The sequence below is a fragment of the Arachis hypogaea genome, chromosome 20 (genome assembly GCF_003086295.3).
Source record: "Arachis hypogaea cultivar Tifrunner chromosome 20, arahy.Tifrunner.gnm2.J5K5, whole genome shotgun sequence".
Lineage (NCBI taxonomy): Eukaryota > Viridiplantae > Streptophyta > Magnoliopsida > Fabales > Fabaceae > Arachis > Arachis hypogaea.
Window position 1 is genome coordinate 9,063,211 of NC_092055.1, and position 10,341 is coordinate 9,073,551.

Here is a 10,341-nt window from a genome sequence, read left to right on the forward strand (position 1 = left end):
CGAATTAGAATTCCATTTAAAGGTTTGTCGCTGGCCAATGGGTTGCTATATGCATAAGATGGAATTCGAATCCCGACACTTATTTAAGCAGATGAGTGAACTGACCAACATGGTTAATTTTTTACCTTTTATACTGAAAAAAAAAAAAAACAATTTCCAATCAAAGCCCGTGTTTGATTTTTGTTTTGGCAAGGTTGAAGCCCACGAGACAAAAAAAGAGAATCGAGGCCCACGTTCTGGAATCTGAAGCAGGTTGCTGTAAGAGAAGCTAAAGTGAGTGAGTGACAGTGTTAAACCCTTCTCACTCCTCCAAGAATCTTGTTCCTTCCTTCATTCCTTCGATCTCCATTCTCCAATCTCTGAAAATGGAAGTTTTACTCAAGAGGTTCCTCAGGGCCACGCCTATCGCATTCGCCAATGCTTTCAATGCCCAATCCAAGTCCTCCTCCTCCTCCTCCTCTTACTCTTCCGCCAAATTCCGCCTACCATATGCTGCTGTCGCCGCCGGCGTCTCCGGCGGACTCTCCTGCTTCTACTTTCTCTCCTCTCCTAACCTTGTACGCTGCCTCTCGTTCTTAATTCTCATTTTGCTTTTATCATCTTCCCTTTGACTATTCTCTGATCCAATCCAATCATTTGGGAACCCCGTTTTTAGCTTCGCGTTCATTTGATTATTCGATCTATTGATTTACACTGTCATTTAAATAAAAATTATTATTGTTTCTTCTTTGATATGAGTTATGATCGTTTGCTTTATGCTCATCCTTAGTGATGAAAATGTTGGTAATAAAGTTGTGTTTATATTTGCAGGTTCATTCAGAGCAGGCTGAAGAAGGGGAAATAAAAAATATTGGTGAGTTTATATTTCCCTCTCTCCTTCACTTCCCAGCTTCAGAGAAAGTTTTAATCTGTAACTGTGCAGATCAATTGTTTTCGAAGATATTATTTCTTTACCATTTGATCTGAATTATCGTTTTAGGAGTGTACTGTGACTTTTGCTTCCCATCCAATGCATGAGAAATAAGATTCGGGGATATATTATTTTTTTTGTCTTTTCAGCACTTAATCCAGATAAATGGGTTGAATTTAAGTTGCAAGATACTGCCAGAGTCAGTCACAATACCCAGCTATTCAGGTATATGCGCTAACACTTCAACAGATGTGATAATATATCTATATAACTTCTCACCAAAATGTTTGTATTAATATGATTATGTCTCTTTCCTGTGTTTGACAGGTTTTCGTTTGATTCCTCTAAAAAGTTGGGTTTGGATATTGCTTCCTGCATTCTTACAAGGTTCCATAGATTGTTGATAATTTATTATTGCTATTGATATAAATAAAATTAGGTTTTGGCCATATACAATGTGTATTGAATGTATATTTATTACCACAGAGCTCCATTGGGACAGGATGCTGAAGGGAAACCGAAATATGTGATACGTCCGTAAGTTTCCTGCTGAGACAATAAGTGCATTTCATCCACAGATCTTTCTATATTGTGGCTCCTGATGATGTAGCATTCCGGACATGTTCAGTATAAAACATTCGCAATTTTTCTTATATTAAATATCAGTGCTTGAATTTTGTGTTTCATTTTCGTACTTATTTTTCTTTCTGCCACTGGTAGCCTTAGTAATAGTATGATTAATTGGAAAGGTTTTCTAGAATGCCTGTTAAAGGCTCTCTTAAGACATAACTGGAGCATTATTAATGATGAATGCCTTTGAAAATCATTCAGATGGCATGCACTTTTCCACTTATGTTATTGAACTAAAATTTTTTTGCATAGCTAGCAGCCTAGTATATAAATTAATAAATTGAGATTTGACAGCACTATATTCTATTTTCTATCTTATAAGATACTTCTCCTTTTCTCAAGTACAACTAAAGAATTTATCAAAATATACCTGTTATTTACAAATATTGGGTGAAGGGATACAGTGGGGTTCCTAAATTGGAAAGTTCAGGAAAGAATAAAATACTAAAGCTTTCCACCCAATGCAAGATCATATGGTAGAACTTAGATAAGAATTATTTCTTGCTTGCTATTGATATTCCATAGAGGTCAGTTTAAGAAAGTGGTTGTGTTGCAATCTTCAGGTATACTCCTATATCAGATCCAGAAGCCAAGGGATATTTTGATTTGTTAATCAAGGTATGTTAGCATGGGCTTTACTTGTAGCATCCATAGATCATCTGGCCGGTCAGTTCTGAGGATCATTTATGTATGTACTTTCCAATATGTTGAAGGTGTATCCTGAAGGAAAAATGAGTCAGCATTTTGCAAGCTTGAAACCGGGGGATGTTGTTGAAGTTAAAGGGTATGTCATTTGGAATAACAATTCAAGGTTTGCAGAACACTTTTCATACTTGAACATTCTATAACGAAGGCATTGTTGATTTCAGGCCCATTGAAAAGCTCAGATATACCCCTAATATGAAGAAGCATATAGGCATGGTAAGCTTCTTCGGTAAATGCATACCTTGTTGCATCTCACTTTTTGGTTCAATATATTTCATTTACATTTTATGACATGAATGCATAAACTGTTAGAATCTCTCATTTTTCTCTCCACAGTACACCTGTTTGATTTCTGATTTTCTTCTGTACTTTTAATGCTCTGCACAGATTGCTGGTGGCTCAGGAATTACTCCAATGCTTCAGGTAATTGAGGCGATATTGAAGAATCCTGATGACAAAACTAAGGTAGGTATTAAACCTTGTGTTTTCCAGTGATGTACAACTAGTCTCTCCCTGTTCTTTTATTTATGTTATAAATAGATAAATTATGAACACATTTTTTTGTTTCTGGTCTATTGAAATGGTTCTGGGAGTGCAATTCATATTGATGGATGTACATTAGGTCGTTTTCTTATACGAATGAGATATGGTTAATTTATTTCTTTTATCAATATATTCATGGTAAATATGAGAATATCTCAGATTATAGTGGCTTTTCACTGCAGATATCATTGCTGTATGCTAATGTGTCCCCAGATGACATACTGCTTAAACAGAAGCTTGATGTTCTAGCTGCAACCCACCCTAACTTAAAGGTAAAATGATCTTTTTTAGCAAATTTACTATTGGTAATCATTCAGCCATGACTGTTATTTAATTATTTTAAAACTTTTAACAAATTTTGCAGATATTCTACACAGTTGATAATCCAACAAAAAATTGGAGGGGAGGCTCAGGTTTAATATCAGAGGATATGGTTGTGAAAGGTTTACCTGCTCCTGCTGACGATACTCTAATACTTGTGAGTTTCACTTTTGCACCTTAAACTGACATAGCATTAAAGGAACTCTGTGTTTGACCTTAATTGATGGCTCGTTGCATTGAAACAGTTTGAACCTCCAGGGAAATCATCTCTCTCTCTCTCTCTCTCTCTTGGTTACTCCTATAGAATGTGAAGCAAGATGATGCTTTAATTTTAATATGAATCAACCTTACAAGTACCTTCTAACACATCACATTTGAGCACAATGATAATAAAAATGGGAATTACCGCCTGTATTCAACATATACCCACTCATGCATTTTTGGTTAGTGTGCCTTGGACAATCCTCAGAATTGCCCATGCAAGAATTATTTGAATGAAAATGGAGGCTATAATCAGCCTTGAATCTTGATAGAATTTCACCTACAATAAAGCAGTCTCCAGAGGAACTTGGTTCCACTTGAGCCCGGGCTCTTGGAACTGCAGAAGTCAGACTTATTTCCTTTCTTAACCCTTCTCTTTAACATATTAACAGCTCCTTCAATTCCATGACAAATTTTGGCCCATTACTCTATCATTTTTCCTCTGCTAAGTTTTGAATACTATCAACCGTTTCAAGAATTACTGATTACTTTTGACTAGTTACTTTCTCCTAGACAACACTTCTTCATGATTTATGAGTGTAATTACAATGTTGTTTTGAACATTTAGGACAATAGGAGTCTTTACGTTGCAAAAACATTCTGCTTTTCATATTAATGTTCACATTTTTGGTTCATTAGTGTTTATATGGTTTAGGTCACTGGTTATGGTGGCGATGGTTGGTGTGGAGTTTCATTATTATTACAATATATATGAAGTTAATACCCAACCTTTTTCTGCCTCCTGCATTTCAGGTGTGTGGCCCCCCGGGGATGATGAAACACGTATCTGGTGAGAAGGCCAAAGATTGGACACAAGGAGAGGTATCAATTTCTGTTTGTGATGCATGTTTCTGACTTTGTTTACTGAGTCCATATGATATACCTTACGGTTGATTACTTGATTTATTGCAGGTTTCTGGTTTACTCAAAGAAGCTGGATACACTGAACAAATGGTTTACAAATTCTGAGTAACTGTAGGATTTATTTTCTAGCATCTGAAGCATGCTTGGCAAGCCCCAATTTGCTGTGTAATCTGTATGCCAAAATGGTTTCTTCTGGAAGAGGGCTACAGGTCAAAGTTCGAACATGCAATAAATCTAGAGTAGCAGAGGGTAGAGATTTGTTTTTTTCCCATCGTATTTCTCAATTTTGCGAGTATTTAAAATCGCAGGTGTTTAGAATGAATATCAATAAAGGGTTTCAACAGAACTACAGTAATACAGTTCTTTCAGCTCAATGAGAGTAAAACTACCAATGAATAAGTACATTTCTGTATACAATTATAATAATACTGTAACATTTTGTTTGAGCAGCGTTTTTCGTTTTACAGTTACAAGAATTGGAGATCATAAATTGCCTTTTACTAAATGACTATCAATAACAAAAAGAAACAAAAACTTGTTCGTTGGAGATAATCTTCTGTAAATGAAGATGTGAAGATCGAATCTCGAATGGCAAAGGCTGATCAATTCTTTAGAATTATGATTAAGTGGAGGAGACACTGAAGTCATCAGTCACGAACTCGTTATTGCCATTTAAACGTTGAGTTTAATTTTGATGCATTGTAAAATGATTTATACAGTTATGCAATTACAATTATTCTCTTGGATGATTATTCATAGTTAATGTAAAAGGTAGTTATTTTTGTTAATGTGGTGTTATGTGATTGGATGCAGGTGTAAAATGGTTTTACATTGGACAATACATTAAAATTAAATGAGTAAAATATCGCTTTTATCTCCAACGTTTGGGATAAGTTTCAAAGTTGTCCTTAACATTTAAATTGTCCTATTTAAGTCTTTAATATTTCAAAATTAACTCAATGTTGTCCTGTCACAACAAAATTGAGACAATTTTAAAACGTTAGGGACTTAAATAGGACGAAAACGTTGGAGACAAAAACGATACATAAAAATAAATTTTAATTTTATCCTTCAATAATATCAATTTTTTACAGTACATAGCTTTTCAATTATTTTTTAATCACATATAAGTAAATTACACTTAATCACATTACTTTTATTCTAAATAAATTTATTTTTTATAATTTTATTCTTAAAATTTTTACTCATCATAAAATGTTTGTAGAATGATTAGTATATAAACTTGTAAAAAAAATTATACATATACAATAATGTAATTCTAGTCATTCTACAAACATTTTATGATGAGTAAAAATCTTTAAGAGTAAAATTATAAAAAAATAAATTTATTTAGAATAAAAGTAATGTCATTAAGTGAAATTTACTTAGATGTAATTAAAAAATAATTGAATAACTATGTATTGTAAAAAAATTGATATTATTGAAAGATAATATTAAAATTTATTTTTATGTATAGTTTTTGTCCCTAACGTTTTAAAATTGTCTCAATTTTATCCTGCTATTAGGGATCTGTTAACAGAATTGACGGCCGGAAATGCTAGAGACTTAAATAGGATAATTTAAATGTTAGAGACAATTTTAAAACTTACCCCAAACATTAAGGACAAAAATAATACTTTGCTCAAACTAAATTCTAAAACCTTTTCTTTAGTTTATGTGTGTAAAGAAGGAACAGTGAACATTTTTCTAAAGTTTTTAAAGTATTAAATTTATTTAAAAAAATCTGAAAAATTCACATTATAATAGAAAACTGCCACTTCGATTCCCCATTAGTTAAAAATTAAAAAAAAAAAGCTTTATGACGTGATAATGATAGATCTGTCCATATATCTTTGACATAACCGCCTTCCATGTAAGGTTGCATCTGACATCAGCAGAACCCACCCAAATCAAACCATCAATTACACTTTCTTCTGTATTTTAGGTCGTGGATCTGTCGGAAGATGGGCCCACATGTGGCCCAATGTAAGCCCGAAGATTTGTTTGACGGAGCCCAATAATAAGCCCAGAGAAGGGAAGTCGATGGTGGTGTGTTTGTCTTTCTCGCTCCGTCACTCGCTATCATCAACAACATTACTACATTGCATTACATCATCATCGTCATCATCCTCCTATGTGCGATGGATCTCTTCTCCCTCCAAAACTTGGAATGTCGATGAAACTCTGATCCCATTCTCCTCCTTCTTCTTCCTTCTCCGTGTTTTCTTTTGACTATGGACGAAGCTTCGTTGATGCGCAACACCGATTGCGTTTATTTCTTGGCCTCTCCCCTCACTTGCAAGAAGGTCCGTTCCATTCCACTCTTCTCATTCCTCCTAACCCTATTTTCCCCTTTCTCCGCTTCCCTTCCATTGCTCTTGCATTGCGTCATTTCGTTCCATTTCTGCTCCTCCCTCTCTCACTCTCTCCAATTATGCGTTTTCTCTAACCCTACCGTAACAATATGAAAACAAAACAAAACTGCACTTTACGTAACACTTGCTTTTCGGTAATAAGTGTCGATTTGTTTAAATGCGAGGAAGGATTTGTAGCACTACTCATTTGATGCGTTTTGCAATGCTGTATGTGTTTGTTTATGGTTGTGGTGTCATTCGTGCTCATTTTGTTTGTGTTGCTTTTGCAGGGAGCTGAATGCGAGTATCGGCATAATGAGATTGCGAGGCTTAACCCTAGGGATTGCTGGTACTGGTTATCTGGCAGTTGCCTTAATCCAACATGTGCTTTCAGGCACCCTGTATGTTTCCACCATTGTTGCTTTTTGTTATTTTATTTCGACTTGTTTGCCGCAAGCTACCTTTGGTCTTAAACTTAAACTTAATGCGTGTGTATGAAATGCTTGAAACTGTGGTATCCTTTCCAACTTGATTTGCAATTGTTTTGTTCCTTTGTTGGCTTCTGTTGTTGAAGTAATAGTTGTTTTTTGTATTGAATCGGTCTATTCCAATCTCATTGAAGTGTACACAGAGACATGGTTGAATATGGTTGAAGCTAGCTTGAACTAACACAGCAAGCTCAAACATTGTTGTAAGTAGTTTGTGATGTGAGGTTGCAGATCAAAGACCCAGTATTGATGTTACATGGAATGTATATAATTCTCAATAGGCAAATATAACAAATGTTCATTCTTAATCCTTTGAAATGACTCTCTAATGTAAATTGCAAGGAAGGAAATAATTTTTATCTCCATTGGAGTACTCAACCTCAGCTTGCATAATCCGTCTCTTTTTCGCTTCTTTGATACTGTTGTTGGTTTCTTTGAATCAGTGGAGTTTTTTATTCTTTATTTTTTTTTTTTTAAATGTGATCAGGGCTCATTTTTACTGTTTGTTGCTTCAACTAATTCCTTTTGTTTTTCCAGCCATTGGATGGCCAGACTGGAGTTTCATCTGAGCCAACACAGTCTGCTGTGCCTGCAAATAAGACAATGGTTCCCTGTTATTTTTTCTTCAATGGATATTGCAATAAAGGCGACAGATGCTCATTTTTGCATGGGCATGATGACAGCCATTTCACTGTAAAGCCTGTAAAGAATGACAAAGGAGGCACTGATCCACCCAACCTAGAGAATAAGGTGTTGTCAGGAACTGCCCCATCAACAACTGAAACTCAGTTGAACCCGTCGTTAACTGCCCCAAAGGCTTTGCCCACTTTCAAGCCTCCACCTAAGGAAGATCTTCAACTATCCTTACCAAAAAATGTTAAACAGCAAGGTGATTTCCCTACATATGTTAAACAGCAAGGTGATTCCCCTACATATGCTGTTGAGTATGAAGAAGCTACAGTTGCAGGGTCGGAGTCTCCGTATCCAGAAGGAAGATTTGTTGATAACATCTCTCAACGATGCAGTGAGCAGGGTTCAGAGGAGCAAGTAAATGGTCACATCGAGCCTGATGAACGTTGGGAATCATCATCCCCTGGATTTGATGTTCTTGTTCATGATGAATCGGCAAACTTGGGCTATGAGGAGGATCCTGAATATCTTCCTGATGGGGAACATGAGGAACTGAATGAACAATACTTGGGGTATGAATTTGAGAACCCAGTTGAGTATGACAATATGTGCCGCAAAGCTGACATCCTGTATGAACAAGAAATGTATGATGATTATAGACGTTTAGATAGAGATCTTACTCGTGCTAATGGCAGAAGAGTTTATGATTGTTCCAGTGATATAATCTTAGATTCTATGTTGACTAGGAAAAGGATTCAGATGAGCGATATAGCTACCTGTGATGGGAAGTTAGATCTACGAGACCATCTGAGAAGACGAAGGGAAAGTAGTGGTCCACCTGATGCGAGTTTCATCAGACGACATGAATCCTCTTCTTTGATGGTTCGAAACCGGGAAAGGCATCAAAGGCATTACAATGAACAGAGACTAAGGGGAAGATTGTCATCGCAAGTGGGACTTACCACTATAGACCCCATTGGAGAGGTTGAAACTCTTTCAATTGCTAACAAGCCAAGGTTATTTAGGAATTCCCAGCAGCATTGGCCAAGGAAGCATTATAGAGAAAAGCCAGCTAAACGCCAGTTTCATTCATCTAATGACTCCAGGAGACCAGTTTTCAAGCAAAGGAGATTTGTTCACGAGTCCTCTACATTTTCAGGACCCAAGAGCCTTGCAGAAATTAGAGAAGAGAAGAAAAAGGCTGCAGGAAGTTTTCACTGCAAAAGCACATCACCTGATTTTCAGGACCCCAAACCTCTTAGTGAAATTCTCAAGGGCAAAAGGAGTGTGGACGGAGTTGGAGATGTCAATGTCTGCAGCAACTGAATTTTGAGTTCAAAGTAATGGTTTCTCGAGACTAATAATTTTCAACGTAGATAAAACTAGATAAGATGGGGTGGAGGAATTGGGTTTTTGCCGCTGGTAGTTGCTGATACTTTTGGATAACCAGTGTTTGACTAGAAAAGATAACGTTGTTGGTTGAGTTTGTTGCTTTTGTCAAAGGCATATGTAGCGAGTGGATTACCGTTTTTCATGAATTTTGACTGACTGCCCTACATGTTTCTCTTGTACAAAGCTGCATATTCACCTATTCAGCAAGTACTGAGTAGTTTTTAGACTCGCTTAAAATTTTGATAGATATCTATAATGTATACAATTATAATAATTCTACTGATTTATATAAACCAGTTATACTAATCATAAAATAGGCCTAAGAATTGGTATATAGATACAAAGAAATTGCAAACATCGAGAGAATAATTTCTACCCGTCGGCTTTGGTCAATTACAGCAATCATGTAATTTCATGTTTCATTTTTATATTGTATACCATAAGTGTGTGAGATTAGAGGTACGCGGAACAGAGAAAAAGTTAAGGCTACAAAATATTATACTCCTAAGTACTAACATAGTAGTACATTGGGAATCAGTTTCTGAAAAAGAACAGATCATCATCCTGCATCCTATACGAATCAAGGTTAAAGTTATTGTGACCACAGAATATTGTGAAAATATTTTATTGATATTGTCACAAGTAGTTGCGAAACACAATTCACAACCATAGGATCAATGATATAGTGATTTGATTAAATCATTAAATCCCCACTTTCTTACGTTATTGATCTCTTTATTATTATTATTCTTCTTTTTCTCCATTTTCTCTCTCTCGTTATCGTCGTCACTAATAACACTTACTCCTCCTCTTCCTCTTCCTCCTTCTTTTTTCATTGAAATTTCTTCTCCTCTTTCTTTTTCTTCCTTCTCTTCCATCATCTTCGTCATCATGATCATCATCGTTATTGTTATCATCGTCTTCTTCTTATACGTATCGTTGTTAGCGTTACGTTATTATTATCGTTATCGTAGAATTTTTACCATATTGATGACGTTGCTTGATACAAAATTGATTTGGATGTGTTTTTGTTGATAATTCAGTCATTTTTGTATGTTGTTTTTAAACTAAGTTTATGTGTCGCAATCATTAAATAATTTTGGTGCATTTCTAGTTAATTGAGGCTTGTAGCAAAATTTCGGTATAAAAATAAAAAAATTTATGTGTTATTATTAAGAAATTTCGGTGTATTTTTATTCTAATAAGTTCTACATAATTCAAAACTCTTCATTTTTCTTCTCCT

At 35.4% G+C, this 10,341-nt stretch overlaps 2 protein-coding genes across 3 annotated transcripts; both read left to right on the plus strand.

The window, feature by feature from the left end:
- The first annotated feature begins 276 nt into the window (after positions 1–276).
- LOC112783773 (NADH-cytochrome b5 reductase-like protein) lies at positions 277–4,683 on the plus strand. Its single transcript, XM_025826840.2, has 13 exons — positions 277–557; positions 811–853; positions 1,060–1,135; positions 1,238–1,297; positions 1,397–1,447; positions 2,104–2,158; positions 2,254–2,324; positions 2,410–2,461; positions 2,633–2,710; positions 2,971–3,060; positions 3,153–3,266; positions 4,124–4,192; positions 4,283–4,683. Exons 1-13 carry the CDS (start codon positions 366–368, stop codon positions 4,337–4,339), a joined length of 1,008 nt encoding a protein of 335 aa, XP_025682625.1. The 5' UTR covers positions 277–365; the 3' UTR covers positions 4,340–4,683.
- Positions 4,684–6,326: 1,643 nt separating this feature from the next.
- On the plus strand, positions 6,327–9,281 carry LOC112784180 (zinc finger CCCH domain-containing protein 32). 2 transcript variants are annotated; one of them, XM_025827297.3, is made up of 3 exons: positions 6,327–6,540; positions 6,879–6,989; positions 7,614–9,281. In XM_025827297.3, exons 1-3 carry the CDS (start codon positions 6,469–6,471, stop codon positions 9,030–9,032), a joined length of 1,602 nt encoding a protein of 533 aa, XP_025683082.1. In that variant the 5' UTR covers positions 6,327–6,468; the 3' UTR covers positions 9,033–9,281. The 2 variants fall into 2 exon arrangements, with proteins under 2 accessions (XP_025683082.1, XP_025683083.1); XM_025827298.3 differs by having other exon boundaries at positions 6,539–6,743.
- The last annotated feature ends 1,060 nt before the right edge of the window (positions 9,282–10,341 follow it).

Excerpts from the sequence above, each read along its gene's own strand:
- LOC112783773 (XM_025826840.2), top strand. The coding sequence starts at position 366 with ATGGAAGTTTTACTCAAGAGGTTCCTCAGGGCCACGCCTATCGCATTC. Across the intron at positions 1,136-1,237 it reads CACAATACCCAGCTATTCAG|GTTTTCGTTTGATTCCTCTA; the intron begins GTATATGCGCTA and ends TGTGTTTGACAG. Across the intron at positions 2,462-2,632 it reads TGAAGAAGCATATAGGCATG|ATTGCTGGTGGCTCAGGAAT; the intron begins GTAAGCTTCTTC and ends TGCTCTGCACAG.
- LOC112784180 (XM_025827297.3), top strand. The coding sequence starts at position 6,469 with ATGGACGAAGCTTCGTTGATGCGCAACACCGATTGCGTTTATTTCTTG. Across the intron at positions 6,541-6,878 it reads CTCCCCTCACTTGCAAGAAG|GGAGCTGAATGCGAGTATCG; the intron begins GTCCGTTCCATT and ends TTGCTTTTGCAG. Across the intron at positions 6,990-7,613 it reads CATGTGCTTTCAGGCACCCT|CCATTGGATGGCCAGACTGG; the intron begins GTATGTTTCCAC and ends TTGTTTTTCCAG.